General features: G+C 38.0%; 2 protein-coding genes and 1 long non-coding RNA gene across 3 annotated transcripts; 2 read left to right on the top strand and 1 right to left on the bottom strand.

The window, feature by feature from the left end:
* Positions 1 to 1,933: 1,933 nt before the first annotated feature.
* LOC121747207 (zinc finger protein 8-like) lies at positions 1,934 to 2,994 on the top strand. The gene has a single exon (XM_042141206.1). The coding sequence runs from the start codon at positions 2,073 to 2,075 to the stop codon at positions 2,832 to 2,834; it is 762 nt and encodes a 253-aa protein (XP_041997140.1). The 5' UTR covers positions 1,934 to 2,072; the 3' UTR covers positions 2,835 to 2,994.
* A 2,699-nt stretch (positions 2,995 to 5,693) lies between these two features.
* On the top strand, positions 5,694 to 8,827 carry LOC121746909. Its single transcript, XR_006039085.1, has 2 exons — positions 5,694 to 8,060; positions 8,316 to 8,827. It is a non-coding gene; the product is annotated as an uncharacterized LOC121746909 (long non-coding RNA).
* A 192-nt stretch (positions 8,828 to 9,019) lies between these two features.
* Positions 9,020 to 12,513, bottom strand: LOC121746560. Its single transcript, XM_042140445.1, has 6 exons — positions 12,208 to 12,513; positions 12,056 to 12,106; positions 10,966 to 11,017; positions 10,823 to 10,881; positions 10,674 to 10,719; positions 9,020 to 9,428 (listed from the first exon to the last, which is right to left on the bottom strand). Exons 1-6 carry the CDS (start codon positions 12,331 to 12,333, stop codon positions 9,286 to 9,288), a joined length of 477 nt encoding a protein of 158 aa, XP_041996379.1. The 5' UTR covers positions 12,334 to 12,513; the 3' UTR covers positions 9,020 to 9,285.
* Between the last annotated feature and the right edge of the window lie 6,422 nt (positions 12,514 to 18,935).

The following is an 18,935-nucleotide window of genomic DNA, read 5'->3' on the forward strand; positions in this document are numbered from 1 at the left end:
TCTATATTTAGAAATGTGTCATTTAAAATGAGACATCCTAAAGGGGAAAATGGTTCGCTTAGAGTGAGAGAGGGGGAGTACTACTAGAACTATATTTGTCAATAGCTAGGTCTTGGAGAGGGCAAAAGAGTCCTTAAACACACTGGTCCCCTTGTGAGGTGCAAAGAATGCAACTTTAGTGGTGAAAAGAAAGGGTTTTGCATGAATGAAGGTTGGCTAGCTATTGCATGACTAGAGAAAGGACCCCCCACCCCACCCCACCCCCACCCCCATGTAAGTTGAATCTGCAAATCCAAATGGGGACACTTGCATCACCCTTAAACCACACACAGTACATATATATATATATATTTTGTAATTAAAATCCTATGATAACCCAAAGCAATTTAGGACAACGACTTGTCTTCAAACTGCATACCAAAAAAGCTTGAATTATTAGTATGTTAGTGTGGTGTACAAACCAAGAATAATTGCCAAAAATATAATGGGTCAAGCACGCATCAACGACTCCACAAATTCATGAGAGAGAGAGAAAGAGAGAAAGCCCTTCTCTGAGCATAAACTTTTGCTCATCAAGTAGTTGCATATTGGAAGTAGTGAAAGTTAGAAAGCTGTAAAAATTCCTTGTGAAGATGACATTCAGAAACCTTTAGATCAAATCTGTAATTTTCTACAGTTTTTTTTCACACAAAAACAAGTACATCTAGAGGTAAAAACATTAGGTGAAATTCCCTAATATGTATACCATTTGATTTGAATTACAAATGACAACAAAAACTTCATATAACTATGCAATGATGAAACACCATAAAAACACCCTGACTTCACATGTCTTCTTCCTGTCAGAAACATTCAATTCTTCTCAATTATAACTTACATATATTACACTAAACTGTAGAATTGATTATAATGAAACTAAATTTATACTATTTGATCTAAGCATATGATACTAGAATTCAATAGAAAATCTCAATTAATTAATCACTAGGCAGATTAGGGTATTATAAATGATATTTCAACAAGAAACGTGGAAGAAGGTAGAGTTTTGATAGTTTAAATGGGAGGGTTTGACAGTAGAAAACATCATGGACCATTATTTATATATGAGAAGAAAAGACAAGAAAACCAAATACAAAACTAAATACTTTGCAAACTGCAAGTGATAGTGTGTGTGTGTGTGTGTGTGTGAGAGAGAGAGAGGAGGTGCAGGAGGAGAGAGATAATGATGAACTCCCATTAGGCATCTCTTTCATGGAAGTAATGTTTGCTAACATTTTTGGACCACTTTAAGGAAAGGTTCCAAGATATACTAGAAAAACACCCAACTTGATAATAAGAACTACCCAACAATGCCCTTTCTACATGGTCCTGCACATGAGAGAGAGAGAGAGAGAGAAGAGAGAGATGGCCGGTGAATATCATGTTTAAATTCAAGAAACAAACCCTACTAGTAATGCTTCGCTAATTAGTAGTACATCTTTAATGGACTAAAAATGCTAAAAAATAAAACTATTCCACATACTCCCATCTTTATAAATCAACGTGATTGATATTCAGACAAGAATCAATTTTTGGTGGTTGGCTTTGGCCGTTTTTTTCAGGAAAAAACAACAAATAAGGGCCCAATAATTAACCTACATTGATGACTTTTGCTAGTTCTTAGTACATAAATAATAGGGCTCGTGTTTAAGTAATCAATTATCACTACTGTATTGCACTCACCTACTACAGAAACACAATCAAGAAACTATTTACCAGTGTAGAAAAAACACCCCCCCCCCCTAAGAAAATAACCTAAACAAGTACTTACTTCTCTAGACTCCATATAATGTGTGTATAGTATTGATAATATCGTGTATTTTATACAGGCTAACGTGTATGAATGATACGAAAATAGAAGAATGTTTAAAGTAAAATTTATGCGGCCACTCCTTCTCCAGCCCCACCATATCCTCTTCTAACACCCCCATATACAACAACTCTACTCCTCTTTCACATTTTCTTTTCCCTTCCTCTTCCAAATTCTCTCCATTCCCACCCTTGCCTAAAACGAAAACTCCCACTTCCTCCATATGGATAAAGCATCTGAGAGAGAGACTCGAGACTTCATGAGCGTCGAGTCCTTCTCTCAGCTGCCCTTCATCCGCTCTGCGCCCCGCGACAAGGCCGCCGGTGGAATTAGACTATTCGGCCAAGAATTGGGCACCAAGAAAACTCCGAAGGACGATCCCTCAGACTCCAACGACGATGAAAACAACATCAACAGCACTGAAGACTCGGAGGCCAGCAACGGAGGCGGCAGCAGCAGCCGGAAATTCGAGTGCCACTACTGCTGCCGAAACTTTCCCACCTCTCAAGCCCTCGGCGGCCACCAAAACGCCCACAAGAGGGAGAGGCAGCAAGCCAAGAGAGCTCATCTGCAGTCAGCAATGCTGCATGGTAGCTTGGCTGATTCTCACGTCTACGGCCTAATGAACTACAGCCGCCTCGGCTCAGCACCGCCGCTGCCGGTGGCTTACCATTCTTGGGGCGGTGGAGGCGGCGCTGCATCCAGCAGCGCCTACACCGCCACCAGCAGGATCTACGGCAGCTACGCAAACACCGCCGCTCAGTCGCAGCAGCAGCCGATCACCTGCAGCCCCTTGGCCTTCTGGCGGGTCCCAGCTGCTGCTCCGGTTGCGTTTGCTGGCCGCAGCCAGCAAACACCGCAGACGCCACTGAAGATGAGGGCCTTGCCATCGTCGATCAGTAGCATTCCAGCCTCTCAGCTGCGGTTTGGATACGAATCAAAGGCTCAAATGCAAGAACATGTGAGTTTGGATTTGCATCTTTAGCTGGATTTTCTTGGAAAAAAAAGGGAGAAAATATAAATGAATTGCTTATTTCTCGAGAAATAACATCATCTCAGATTCTTGATTTTATTTACAAGAAATCATACTAGTGTGTAAATGAATTAACTTCCTCGGTGATTTACTTCGTTCATTTTTTTTATTATTATATTACTCTATTTTCAAGAATTCTTGTCTCAACTAAGTACTCCGTCACTAGTGATTCAAATACCTGTAAAGATTCAAAAGAAATTCAAATGTGTTAATTCTAGCCGGCCCCCTTTATGGTCGTTTCTTACAAAATTAATACAATCGTTAATGTGTTTAGATCAAATAAATTAGTATATATATATATATATGTAAATTTATGCCACGGCCTGTTTCGGAAATGACACGTGCCATGCGATTTAGGATTAATGTCATAAAAAGGTTTCATATTTGGAGCAAATAATATTAGTCTATGATTCGACTCTCACTTATTTTCACTTATCATTAGTACACTACAAGGGCCAAGTATTGATTTATCTATCGACCTAAAACCTCTATTATTTTGGTGCATATACATCTGAATTATTAGAAAACGGATATATGTCGATATGCTTATTAATTATTGAGAAAAGAACGACTCACATTAACCTACCAAATCATAAACCATTTCTAGTCATGCTGTAACGTTTTTAGATATATTTCTATTCCGAATTACGTGTAGTAGTACTAACCTAGTTTAATCCAATAAATGAATATTGACAAACGTTCCTAATAAATTGATTTTCTTCTCAAATCTAACTTGGGTCACTTTTTCGACACCTTGTTATCAAGCTAGCAGCCGAAATACCGTATTTTTATGACTGAAGTTAATTCAGATTATATTTGAGGTATATTTTTGTCCGTATTCGTTCATTGGGTAGAATTTGAAAACAAATGTGTTTTTTTGGTTAGATTAGTATATTTAGCCAAATACTTGAAGTAGAAGATAAAAAACCGTCGCATCGAGGTGTATGAGAGGGCTTGTGTTAAGGATGAAGTTCCTTAACGATATAAAATCGCGTCGAACGCCGCGGGAACTTTGCCCGTCGATCAATCCGGCGTCGAAATTTAGGGTCCGTGCTTTGTGCACGAGAGGAAAACGATAAATGGCATAAAAAGTATTTTATTTCTTGAATGCTTAAAATGAATAACAATGTCCACTATTTATAATAGTAGATATTAACTTAATGAGCAAGACAAAAGATATGAAAAAGATATGCAAATTCATAATTAATTAACTAAATAATAATAATAATAATAATAATAATAATAATAATAATAATAATAATAATAATAATAATAATAATAATAATAATAATAATATCAGCTTGCATAGTTGTATATGTAATTAGATTTTGAATTGGATGGACCTGACATAATTTCAATTATGGTACCTCTCTTTACCCCACTGCAGATACCCAAAAACAAAGAAGCACACAGTGCATAAGGGAATAATAATTCAAATAAGAAAGGGGTTTAATTTTACCAAATGAGAGAGGGAGAGATGAATCCAGGCCAATTATCTGAAGGCCCACGAATTAATAGTCTGGTGATGACAGAAAACCTACAGAAACACATGTAAGCGAAAAAGTTGACAAATAAAGAGGAGAACAAAGACATATGAAGAGTAGAATGCATTATGGAAGTTAGGACCACAGCACCTCTAACACAGACCACTGGGATTCAAGCAACAATTGGTTGGACCACAACCTTATAAACGAGGTTGACACCTTTAACACTGCTAACCTCCCAATGGATGGGTGGGAACATATCCACTCATCTTCAACACAACACACTATGTTATTTCTACGTCTACCATATCATATTCATAAAGCACTTACCCTAATAAATATTCAGTGCTCGTTTCATGGCAATGCTATATCACCAACACCAGCAGAATGCACATCATAAGCAGCGGAAACCTGAGATATTTTCTTTCAAACCATGACAAGAATCTTTACCACCAGACTTCTCATCAGGTCAGAACGGACGCGGTAAAAAACTCTGCTCACTGCATCTGTAGGAGACGCGCTTCAGAAGTCTCGCTACGAATACCGAGTGCATATACATATATTATGCAGGACACAAATGAGTTTTACAAATAACTATTCCATAAATGCAATTAATTTCTCTTACAGTCTATGCTAAAGAGGACAGCAGAAGTACACTAGTAAATACTAATCATATAGTTCAAGTTACAAAGCACGAAATTGAATGTATAACTTAGATTATAACTGCAGCACGGCTTGGAATTTAACCATGTAACTAACACTAACCTAGAACATGTAAACAATATCATTGATCACAGTAAATTTATAGCAATTCTACCTACCTCTTAATAGCCAAGCTTTGTGATATATCAAGATCAGTACCACCAATATTCAGTTCAAGACCTAATAAATATTTCCACAGTACCTACCTGACTGCACTTATTCTGCCAGAAAATAGCAAATTACTTCAACATTACTTGAAAATATATGTGGTCTAGTGTTACCATGTACCAACACACGCAAGAAATTGAAATGCAAAACAAGTCGATTGTATCACTGGAACAGCAGTAAAAGGCAATATATTACAGACAGAAAACTTAAAGGAAAAAGGCCGGTTCTTGTGCTAGTACAAGTCATGTTACAAATTATGTATAATGTTCAAAATAACCAAAGAGCAATGCGAAGCAGTATTTAATTTGTTACTACCCCCGTCCCTGAAAATTTGTCCCAGTTTACCATTTCGCTCTGTCCCTGAAAATTTGTCCCACTTCAAATTTACTAAATATGGACATTAAAAATGTCCCTCCATATTCATCGTATTTACACCTAATTGCCATTTCTCCTCCCATTCAGTTAAATTGATTTCTACTCCATCTTCTCGCCTCCCTCAACCTTACACTACCTCCCTCCATTAATTCCACCAACCCATCCGCCTTCTTCAATTCAATTCACCCACCCACCACAACCTCACTCCATTAAACTCTCCCACCCACCACCTTCCTCCATTTCACTGATTTAATCGGATGAAATCCATTCCCCCACTAACCCACTGCCTCCTTCATTCCACTGAAACCCTAGTTCGTGTAAAACGCCTCCCTCCATGAATTGATTTCAGCCAGCATCCACCTCCTTTATCACCTACCGAAAACCCTAATTTTGTCACCCCATCGCCTCCCTCCATTATTCTCACTGAAACCCTAACTTTGTGGGTTTGCGATGCCAGGAGATCCCGACTCCTGTCTTTGTTTTTCGTCCGACGATCTGGACGACCTCGTCTACCCAGACACGCCAGAGCATATATGGCCCTCATACCCCCCCCATCATCGCCCCCTATCATGTCAGAACCTTTACCGACACCGTTGTCCCCGAAAAGGACCCTAAATTCCTCGCCCCATCTGAGATGTTTGAGTACTTTGGCTCTGAAAGCCCATACTATGGTCCACCACCACCAGCCACCTCTGTCAACATACCTCAAGTTTCCCTCATCGTGTATTCGGATGTTGAGATGGAAATATTTACGATCTTGCTGCCTAGGTTTTTGGATCTAATCTAAGTATGTTGTCCCTCAAATTCCTATATTTCGGTTTGGATGATGTGGGTTTGGAGGTTGTGGTTGTTCGATAGATTGGAGGCTGTGGGTGTGGATGAGTTTGGAGGCTGGGGGTTTGGATTGATTTAGGGTTTCTGGTTGTTGTTTAATCTGGAGGCTGTGGGTGTGGATGGGTTTGGAGGCTGTGGGTTTGAATGCTATGGTTGTTGTTTGATCTGGAGGCTGTTGGTGTGGATGGGTTTGGCTGATGTGGGTTTGGAGGCTTTGGTTGTTGTTTTATCTGGATGTTGTGGTTTTGATAATTGCTGATGTTGAGTTGTTCCTTATGATGATTGTGTTGCTCATATTGATCTGTTCCCTGTGATGATTTTGTATGGTTTGCTGATACTGTTGTGTTCCCTGTGATGATTTTGTTTGTGTTGCTTGTTGTTGAGTTGTTCTGATTAATAAGCCACCCCTGTTCTTAGGTTAGGAGACTTATTTGTCCATGATTTAACCATGCTATTTGAGGGATTAGGCTTAAAAAACCATACAAATTCATGATAGAAATAGTTTCACAGTACAAGTCACCCATGTACATGGTTATGAGGCTGTTATGTGAGATAGTCACCCTTAGAGGCCACCCCTTACACAGGTTTGGAGGCTGCCCTATGATGAAATCTTTCTGAGGGATTAGGATTTTAGAAGCCACCCTTATGGAGGTTTGGAGGCTTTACAAAATGACAAAAAACAGTTGAACAACATAAGCCACACCTAATTCTGAGGCTTACACACCTAACTGATAAAAAGTATGATTCCTACATGCTGAACTAGAAGCCTACAACTTCAGTGACACCCGAGATGTCATAATTTGTACGCACATCATTTTCTAGCAGTTGGAGGTATGCCACAGCAGCCTTCACAATTCCTTCTTCAACCTCTAATGCATCTGGCAGTGTCCTCATCCTTGTTAACCTCTCTTTATTCATGTGTGGAGTTTTGTATCCATTTCCCCTTGCACCTTAAGTATCTCAGTTAGACAACCTTGTAGAATAAGGAAAACATTATTGAGTGTGTATTGACTAAGTTCATCAAAAGAGCTATGCACATTCCTCAACAAGTCATCCACTCCCTTAGCCACTTTATCATCCTGTAGAGATTGGATTGCTCTAAAATATCCCAAATCCAACACATTACAATCTGGGGATTGTGGTGGTTGGCACCTGATATGGAACTTGAACCCATCTGTGGAAGCAACTGACAGAAAATCTGCATTATTGTGGTTTATATGAGGCTTGGCATTGTCTTGTTGAATGAATATCTCTTTGCTTATATTCTCTGGCCATTTTGCCTTGATTACTGGTATGATCTACACATATATGATCTGTTACTATGTGATTGAATAAATAAGGAAAAAAAGTGTACCTTTTGAATTAGACATTCTCTCATCACTTCCTTGTTCACTGATTGAATGGGCTTTGTCTCCATAGTCCCTCTTGGTCTGTTCTTGGATTTTCTCTTTGCTGGCTCCACAGTTGTGAATGGAAAAATGCATATTTTTCCATCAAAAATTACTTCCCCATCTTCTGCAAAATGTGGTCTACACACAACACACATAAACATCACCTTTGTGATGAACCGCTTTGACTTACATGATCTATATGGCTTAATCTCATCTGGCAGCAGGTAGTATCTATCCGAAGTCTTAGTCATGTAAAACCATTTTTCGTCTATGTGCACTACATCGTGCATTGTGTGATATTTTAGCATACCATTGACTATGAGTGGTTGAATATGTCTGAGACCCCATCTCATTCTTGCTAATTTGTTTGAGGCAAAGTAGGGGCTTTATAGCATTTGTGTGTGGCCTGAGATGCTGTTCTTTCACAAACCTACTAACTGTGTGCTCGTAGCCCTTAACTCTATCTCTTATGTTGACAGGTACTCCACTCTGAATTTGAAGTTTTGCATCTGCCCATATTCTCTGGACTGTCTTCCGGCATACTCCAAACTCTTTTGGAGCCTGTTCAATAGCTCCATATGGTACTTCTCCTGCCTGGCTCGATTGCAGCAGACTTTGAGCTAGCAAATTTTTGGTGGTGCTTGGTATTATGCGTGAGTCTCTTCCAGCAGGCTCCTCCATAGCCCGGTGATGAAATTTTTCTGAGGGCACTCAAGAGGAATCGAACTCGGCGCCTCATACAATAATGTTTAAGCTCCTTGCCGCTAGGACAAAGGCTCTGGACATTTTTTGTAGTTGTAGCTATTCCTTTTATAGATAGGTGTAGCTTGAATTTCCCTCCATTGTTGTGTGTATGAAATGGTGTTCCCTCCATTAGTTTGAATTAATTTCCCTCCTAAGTGTAGTAGGTTGTTGGGGAATTCCCTCTCAAAATGTATGGATTAGGGTGGCAGCACCTATATTTGGAAATGCAGAGGCCGATTTTTATTTATATACTAATACATTGAGCAATTTTTTTCCAGAATTGTGAGCCAATGTATTTAATCAATTTTCAGTCATTTTCGTATAAAAATTTTAATTACAGAAAATTGGTTAAGTATAGATGTTAATCACACAAATAAAATGGATGTAAAAACTTTAAGTATACCCTTTACACCTCATTTAAAAGACATGAATAAAAGAATAAAATCAATGTGGGACCCAAACTCCACTACACACCTTCATTTAATATAAAGTCAAACCACTTCTTAAAACCCGTGCCCGGTCAAACCGGGACAAATTTTGGGGGACGGAGGTAGTAACATATCTTAAATCTGATATGGTCATCATATGGCCCAAATGGCAGATCAAACAGCTGAGACAGAAAGTGATGTTTATTAATTTACATGATACACAAAATACAAAACAGAACCAAGTAGAGTAGCCAAGATTCTAAACCCCTCCAGCCAATCACGGAAGCTGCTTCTGTTGAACTCTAGAGATGTGATTGTCTTCAATATGTCTTGTAAGCAATGATATGCCATAATGGGAAACACTTGAAGAAGCATAATAAGATGTCACAATGAGTTGACTGAGCTTCGGTAGTGCATAGCCTGTGAATTAAGGCGAAAATGAATCATTCTGAAAAAATTATTGTTAAAGCTTTCAGAAAAAGACAACAGTTGCATGGGATGAGAATGAGGTAGTGTATGGTCCTAGTACCAAAAGGGAGCTAAACAGATTATGTCTTCTTTTCTGGGATGTGGTGCATAAACGATAGCTCTCGGGGTTGTGAGTATTAACTTTCCTTTGAGATTTTGTTGATACCTTTTACTTGTGAAGCATGGAGAGGCCCCCCAGGTTCATGTACTTAATCCAGGGAAGTCCCTAGGACAAATGCAATAAAAAAATGTGCAAAATACGTCCCCCTGGGGATATATAATATTTTACCATGTTATTTTTTTTGGTTTTAAATACGTTTTATTACGGTCAAATGTTTTTCGAAAACTGCTGCCACTGCCTTCCTTTCAGACATTCACAAATGAACCATCCTCTCAACGAAACCCTATGTTTTTAGAAAACTGCCGCTACTGCCTTCCTTTCAGACATTCACAAATGAACCATCCTCTCAATCCTAAACCCACTTCCCATCTAACTCCAACCACTAGGTAAGCCGTCCACCGCTACGTCTGTGTTTGAAGTCCTCTCATCTCTGCTTCCGCATCATCTCCTCTCACATCAGCCTCCTCCGAAATCTCCGCAGCCTCACGCCGCTGGAATCACCAGCCCCATCCACTTTCTTCTCTGGACGCTAACAGCAACTAAACCCTAAACACTATTTGCTTAATTTCATCATGGATTATGTGGTTACAGCATATTTTCTGAATCATGGATTTTTTATACCCTAAAAAGTATTTTTGACGTATCGTATCTTTATTTCTTAAAATTTGACATATCGGCTATCATACATTTTTTTTTTGAAAATTTTACGTATTTACTACCCTGTATCATGCATGTAATTTGTCGTAGTCGCCATGCTTCCTAGCTCTAACTATATTTTAGTTATACATGAAGGTCATATTCCTATGTACTACTGTACATGTTTTAAATATGTCGAAAACCATTAGTAACTTTTATAGTAGGAGAATCTCTGATTTTCACTCGTTTTATTACATTTATATGTTCTATGTCAAGTAGACTATATTCAAAGAAAAAGATATGCTGCAGATATTATTCAGTGGCTCAAATCTTGCGGGAAAGGAGAAGAATTAAGCTACAAAGCATATAAATATTGATATTACAGAAAGCACATGTAAAATATTACTAGTAGTAATTATCTGATTATAAATGACACATACCTCCAAACGCAGCACTAGCTGCAGAGTACATCAAAAGAGGTGGAAGCTGCCAATTGGAAAGGCAGAAAGATTATAAATCTCATACAAAATTGTTTGGGTAATGTACTTATTAGATTGACATGAGTACTGAAAAAGCAAACGTAGCATACCCCAATAACAAAGGGAAGCCACTTAGGCCCCTTCACACGGTTTTGGAAATAAGGAAATCCTAGAAAGACATCATCGAAGGTTAATGAGATAAGATGATAGACAAAGAAACACTTGAATGAGTGAATAGATGGAATTGGTCTACCTGTGTTAAACCCATGAATTGCACTAAGCAAACCACCAATCCCATAGCCAGCCTATTCAGAACAGTGCATTTCATTGGATAATATCAGTTATGATTGTCAAGGAGAGTGAGGATGTGTATATTATACATGCGGATGTTCATGTATGTGCACATACACAAATTCATAATGTCATTTTTAGGCATAGGGATCCACAGTTTGTAAATGTGAAGGTAAGAAACTGCTATCAGAATCGGCATGACAAGCTGCCCAGATCTATGCTATGCATATGTTTCTTTAAAAGAAGTATTCAGGCAGATATACTCATTTTAGCAAAGGAAAACACATGAGTATCTTGTCTTACACCACCAATATTTAATACAATATCAAATTACAAACTCTCCAGGATGAATTTGTACAAAAACAATGAGAAAATCTAAATAAAATTAATCGACAGTGTCTCCATTCAAACTTTAAAATGGAAACAGCAGCAAGAGTAGGTGCAGCTATCTACACTAAGAGCAATCGTAGATTCATATCTTCAAAGAAATAATAAGTAAGAGAAGCAAATCAGTTTACTTGTATGGGCTCAACACCTAGATAAGAACTGATAAATTATTACCAAGTACAAACGTTGCTGTGCAAAACCTAGTGACTCAGAGCCGATCTAAATATCAGATAATGCTGCACATGTGCATCTTTGTAGGATGGGATTACTGAAACTAGCAGAACTAGGAGTCATGGACAAGAAGTTGCTGATTAAAAAACGAATGATCACACAAGGAGAATGAAGGAGTATACAAAGAACAATAGATCAGGTCTAATTAGCTACACAACTCCAATCATATATACTTCCAATCATTCTCATTTATCCTATTATATTGATCAACATTTGGTACCTAAGTACTGATACTAGTCATATTAATATACTCCCTAAACTAACTACTTAACCAAACTCGGGAACTAAACTAACAATCACAACATAAGAAGAACATATAGAAATATGAAACGGAAACCACTACAGAAATCATTCGCTCCATTCTAAAATCAAACTAGTATAGAAAAAAGCAATTCAAGCATCAAAACAGCTATTAATTAAGACCGCGCACATACCACGTTAGTGGCATCGTGCAGAACCGGTGCGATTTCCCATTCCGAATCCTCCTGCTCCAAAAAAATAGTTAAGGAAACATATCATCAAACAGCTGATCGGCATCAACGAATACAAATATACGTGGACACACACAGAGAGTGAGAGATAGTACCTTAGCAGGATTTAAGAGAGAGAGGCAGCGCGGGCAGCGGGCGGTGCCGAGGCCTGGTTTGATGGTGGGATCGTGTATGAGATTACCTCGTCGCAGCTTCTCTTCGTACACTTCCCGCGTCCCCATCAATTGATCGAAAAACTCCTCTCCCCTTCCAATTGATCAACAAGTATCCCTCTCCTTGCAATTGATCTAAACAATCATCTCTCTTCGCACTCGAAAATTCGTGAATTCAACTTCAGTGAGGAATTCATTTCCAGGTGCAGGTTTCATCACTACTGTGGGCTTTGGGCCTCAAAATATCTTAATACTCGACGATTAAGGCCCGCTTAATATTTGGGTAAATTTGTGTTATAGGAACACCTCACTATAAAATACTGTGGTTTTATACTGAGTTGAACATGTTAAGCGAAATCAGTTGAATATGAGTCATAAGTTTGGCCTAAGTAAAATCAAATCCATACATAGGGGAGTTTTTGGAAAATTCATGAGGCATTGATTATTGATTTAATTTATAATTTATGGTATTGACACGCAAAAAGTCAATTCGGAAAAGAATGTAAAACATTACCACATCTTCTACAAATACAAATTCCATTCATCAAAACTATCATAAAAATTATATCCACACTTTGATCGATTTTTACATTCATGTTTAAGGCGGAGGTGGAGTAGTTCTATTTACCGAAAATTATTTGTCGACTATTAGTTTATGATGAAAACCATTAGTGAGAATGATGATGGACGTAGCCGTTTTACCAACCCCAGCTCCACCAAATAGTCCGATTTTTCCCCCGCGGCGATAAGGTGCTAAAAGATCTACTACTTTAATTCCTGTCCAAACAAGAATTCTTGAACAGCGAACAACCAGTTCAGATATTCACGACCAAGAAGTACTGGATTCTCTTTCGGATAGGCCCTGAAAGGAGAAGGAAGGGTGGAATGCCAACAGGCGTCTATTATTGAATTGACCCGACCCGATAGTACCCGTTTTGGGAACGTCCAGTGCCAAAGTCACTGACACAATTCATTTTACCTCGACTTTCTAGTCAAATCCATTTGATTATAACCACTATCAGTCTATTGTATATTACTGTATATACTTATATATAATATATGTGCATACAGTGGCGGAGCCATGAATTTTGCGGTGGGGGGCCCAAGAAGGAAAAATATAGCTCTGCCACTGTTAATAGTTGTAGGTATCTCTCGGTGGTTTTGTCATTGAAATTAGTCGTAGTAAGACCCTTATATGTTTTTCCTTTTTTCATCATTTAGAATTAAAAGATCTTAAAATTAAAGGTATGTTTTCAGATATGTAATACTCAAGAAATAAATGCATATCAAGCAAATTTAATCTAATCAAGAATAATTGATATAAGCATTTTATGATTACCTTTGAAAGAATTTTACCTACTAATAAAATTAATTTTTTCATAAGTAAAGCAAATTGCTTAATTGTACATATTAGAAAATTTTGATGAAACTATTAATTATATTACAATACCAATAACAAAGCAGTTTAAAATATAATATATATTACAATGTTTACAAATCATTGAACAAATAACATCCTTTCAAACTATAATCATTAAAAATCATTGATTAAAATTAAATAGTATAATACACCTCTTAAAAATGATTTGACAGTAAAATTATTGGGTAAAAATAGCACATCTGTAAAATATAATTTGACAAAAAGTAAATTAGAATATAGCATTGGGTAAAAGTTTTAAAATAATCTTTAAAAGTCATTTGGTAAGTATAGCACGTCTAAGATGATTTGACAAGAAATGAATTACTAACATTGGGCAAATAGTAAAATTTATGGCGTGGGTGAGGATCGAACTCAGCACCTCACCGCAAGCATGATCCAAAGGAGACCACTTGCCAACTGCGCTATCAAATTCTATAGCAATGGTTTCTGAATATATATTATACTAAAAACGCAAATGGCTGGGGGCCCAAGGGCCCCCCATGCCCCACCGTAGCTCCGCTCCTGTGTGCATATAGGGATTTTATCTACAGAGTGACTCGTTCGGGAATTAAATAAAATAAGCCCTTTTAACTCAGTGGTAGAGTATCTTTTTTTTCGTGCATCAATAGTTAAAGTGGAGAAAAAGTAAAGTGGGAGAGAGAGAATAATGACTTTACTTTTTCTCTATTTTAACTATTTATTATTATTTTTACAAAGCGAGTACAGAAAATGAAACGCCTCTATTAAGGCGAAACGGAGAGAGTAATAAACATGTGTTTGTAGTTGATCATTTTGTATTAGAGATCGAAAAGAGTTTCTAACTAACGCGCGTGTGCTTTGGGTGCAATTTTTAATTTCAAAAACTTATTTGATTATATGAGTTTTATTGGTATAATAAGTTATTATAGTATATGTTGGCAATTGAAACTAGATATAAAATTATAACTATCCCACATCGGTGTTCACATAGACCCGAAACCACTATATAATTCTAATGAGTCACTCCTACTATCCCACATCGGTGTTCACATAGACCTGAAACCACTATATAATTCTAATGAGTCACGCCTCCTATCACCAATTGGTTTTAGGATGAACCCATGAATTTCTATCATTATACATCTATGAATTTTAAACTTGACATAATGATATTGTTTTTGTTTCTCATCCTAATAGATTATTTATCACATTTAATTAAGATGATTAACACAGTTAATAATTATTCATAGGATAATTAGCAAATACTAATAACATGGGTTGATTTATCATGTGTCGTCCATGATACCAAATTACCGTATCATTTGTCCTACCATGATGATTAATTATTGAAGAGTTGGTGGAGTCACCAGCAAAATTTCAACCCTACCTACTATTGGATGCTGTCTGTTTAAGTGAACCGCCCACATGGTTAAACCAAATGGGTATATATTTCACTTTTTGTAAAAGTAAATAAATATTTATGTCGTATCCAAAAAGAGGAATTTGTATGGTTTGATACTTTAATATCAGTAGTACTATGATTTCTTACAATAATTAATGATCTCCCTCCACAAAAGATAGTATAATTTTTATTTTATTTTAATCAATTCATCCAAATTAGTCTCATTTTTATTTATATAAATTTTTTTATTATTTTTCTCTTTGTTTCTCCTATTTTAACAAATGCATATTAATATATGAAAGGAATATTAATTTCTCCTTTTTATATTCAGAAAAAAATAGTAGCATCATGGTTTCGCATAGCCTTAACATAGTACTCCCTCCGTCCCGCACTACTCGCACTTATTTCCTTTTTGGGCGTCCCAAGTTACTTGCACTCTTTCCATTTTTAGTAAAAAATTTCACCTACAGCCGTCATTTTTGACTTTCCTATACACTCATTCCTTAATCTCCGAGCCGAAAAGGAAATGAGCGAGTAGCCCGGGACGGAGGGAGTACATATTATAACGAAGTGGTAGAGTAAATATTTCTATTATATCCTCTATTGCTTTTCATAATCTTTGTGCTATTTGTTACTCCTCCTAACAAACTTGAAATTCAATTGAATAAATAACACGATAATAAAACTTCCATAATACTCACCAGTTCAATCAACATCAACCAAAATAAAACATCTTTGAGAAATTGACAGCTATTACAATCATGTAGTGACGTATGTGTTGTTTTCCTTCGCATATCGGTGAACCATTGGATCAAGTATTCATTACTACGTGATACACCCATTTGTATCGGCGCACTGGCAACACTTTGACTTGAACTAGCACCCTCGTCCGATGCCCACCTCTTTGCAGCAAATCCTTCATCATCTATTATCATGTTATGCAATATGATACATGCATACATGATATCGGCGACATCATTATTGTGCCAAACTCGTGTCGGGCACCGTATGATGGCCTATCGCACTTGGAGCACACCAAAAACTCGCTCAACATCCTTCCTAGCAGCCTCTAGACGTCGCGCGAAATACGATTTCTTCGGACCAACCGGATGGCGGATTGTCTTGACAATTACGGGCTAACGAGGGTATATCTCATATGCCAAATAGTATGCCCTGTTGTACTGCGCGCCGTTGGCCACGAATCTGACCTCTAGACCCTCACCCCGGCACTCGTCATTGAACAAATGCGACGACTGCAGAACGTTGATGTCGTTGTTTGACCCTGCGACATGGAAATACGCATGCCAGATCCGCAACCGGTAGTCAACAATGGCTTCTAGGATCATCGAGGGGTGTGTGCCTTTGAATCCAGTAGTGAACTGCCATTTCCAAGCCACCGGGCAGTTCCTCCACTCCCAATTCATGCAATCGATGCTGCCTATCATCCCTGGAAAACCGTGCACACTTCTGTGCATTCCTAGCAGTATCTAGCAGTCCTCGACAGTTGGCTCGTAGATACTCTAGCCCGAAGATGTCCTGAATACCCCTACAAAATTCCTCAAAACCGTTAGGCTAGTCGTCTCACCCATATGTAGGTATTCATCGAACATATCAGCCGGTCCGACATAGGCAAGCTGCCTAATTGCAGCGGTGCACTCTGAAATGTCGACAGTCTGATCCAGCCGCTGGTATCACGTCGGAGGGTGAAGCACCTGTACCGCCCTGTCAATGACATCGCTATATGGGTGAAGAGTCGTTGAGGCATTCTGAAACGCCGACGGACAATCTCTGGCAGATAACGGGTGTTATCAACAAAGTAGTCATCCATGAGCCGCTGGTGAGCACCGGCATGGTCACGTGGGATTGTTCGCCGAGGATGGATCGGACGAGGGACCGCCGCCTCCGCCTCCCGCTTCGCTTCCTCATCAACTTGCCTCTACACCTCTTCAACCAGAGAATCAAACACTTCATCCCACACTTGTTGATAATCATCATTATCCATTTTTTGAAAGTGGAATAGAGAAAAATTTATAAGAGTGGAGATTGGAGTGGTGTGAAAATAATGAGGGGAATAGGGGATATTCATAGGAGAAAAAACGAAAAAAAGGAATTTGTCGCCACCGCGGCCATGGAACCACCGCCCTATCCCCGCCACCTACCAGCATGCCCATGTCTTCCCCCCGCCTCGGCTGGCCATGTCTGCCACTATAGGGAGCCGCGGTGGCGCCTCCTCGATGGCCGACGGAGCTCCCCTCTAGTGGACGCTCTAAGGAAAGAGACTAAATCGTTGATAGCAAACTATTACATTTTTCATCAGCCTTTGACTACTCTTTCAATTTGTGTAATTGCGTATGGTTTAAGTTTAACTTTCTATATATAGGGAGACCGACTAAAGTGGAGGAGTGACGTGACGAATCTGCATTGGGACCCATAGATAAGTGAGCCATTTATTTTTTTGGTATTCTCTCTCTTATTTTTTATTTTTTTGGTATTCTCTCTCTTATTTTTTTTTCTACTTTATTAACTCTATTCCTTTATTCACTTTCTACTTTAGTAATAAAGCTTCATTTTCTTAAATTCCGTGTCAAAAATTTTTGGTTCACTTATCTTGGGATGGAGGGAGTATGATACATATTAGGGGTGTCGAAATGGGTAGCGGGTATCGGGAAACCCTCAACCGACCCGCTACCCTACGACAAAGGGAAACGAGGCGATATCGGGTAGTTTGTTTTAAATATTTACGGGTATACCCGTTAAACGTGATAATACCCGTTATTTTTAGGGTTAGTGTTTTAAAATATTTTATTTTAGTTAATTAGTTTCAAATTTATATACAATCAGTTTATATTAAACTTTTGAATGGTGATTTAATTATAGACATGCTTGATGTTTCTATCATATTTGTTTATTTGAAATTTTGATTCGTATTATATTTTATATGTAGTCATATTATATTTAAGAGATGAGAAATCATTATATTTGTGTATAGTTAATAGTTGGAAATTATGCAAATACGACAAAGTAAAAAAAATATAAATCTAAAATCATAGTGTAGCAACTAGCAACAATCCCAAAATTCATTCTAAAATTACAAACATGTACTCCCTCCGTCCCATAATAGATGTCACACTTTCCATTTTAGTTTGTCCCACAAAAGATGTCACATTTCCATTTTTGGAAAAAATTCTCTTTCACATGAATATAAAAAATATATTTTCTCTCTCCATTTAACACACACAACAAAACCTCATAAAATCCCGTGCCGTCACACAAGTGTGACATCTTTTGTGAGACGGATGGAGTACATAAAATTATTGTATTAGATGACTAGCATTGATGATAAGCGAAAGCTAAAGGCATAATACCATTGAATAATATAATACACAATTCAAATTATGCCTGCGGGTTTGGAAACCCGCAACTGCGGGTTTGGGATACCCGTATAACTATACGGGTCGGGATTGGGTAGTATAATATTAAAGTTTTTGGGTACGGGTACTTGCAAAATCGGGTTTGGATACCCGCGGATACCCGTTTCGACACCCCTAAACATAAGCAGTTTTCTGAGGTTAAATGGAATTGGATGATATGTATATATAATGTCACACCTCAACCCCTCTGACGTATACTCTTTTAATAAATAAATCCCTTATCATATAAGCAATCAATACACGTGTCTAATTCATAGAACACCCATATTATATAAGTTCAAACCAACACTTATCTGATACATATATCATGTAAAGTAGTTGAACCCTCTCACTAGTCTATATACTATACATTTATCTACATGCAAAATGATGAGGAGGAGAAGGTTGCCAATATGCGTCAGCCGCCGAACCTGATAACACATGGAGTTCCTATGACCCA

The sequence above is a fragment of the Salvia splendens genome, chromosome 9 (genome assembly GCF_004379255.2).
Source record: "Salvia splendens isolate huo1 chromosome 9, SspV2, whole genome shotgun sequence".
In the NCBI taxonomy this organism is placed as follows: Eukaryota; Viridiplantae; Streptophyta; class Magnoliopsida; order Lamiales; family Lamiaceae; genus Salvia; species Salvia splendens.

What these genes read in the sequence shown, in the direction of transcription:
- LOC121747207 (XM_042141206.1), top strand. Translation starts at nt 2,073, where the DNA reads ATGGATAAAGCATCTGAGAGAGAGACTCGAGACTTCATGAGCGTCGAG.
- LOC121746560 (XM_042140445.1), bottom strand. Translation starts at nt 12,333, where the DNA reads ATGGGGACGCGGGAAGTGTACGAAGAGAAGCTGCGACGAGGTAATCTC. An exon ending in TGCACGATGCCACTAACGTG is followed by an intron (nt 11,018 to 12,055) that starts GTATGTGCGCGG and finishes TGTTCTGAATAG; the next exon opens with GCTGGCTATGGGATTGGTGG. An exon ending in GGCTTCCCTTTGTTATTGGG is followed by an intron (nt 10,720 to 10,822) that starts GTATGCTACGTT and finishes TCCAATTGGCAG; the next exon opens with CTTCCACCTCTTTTGATGTA.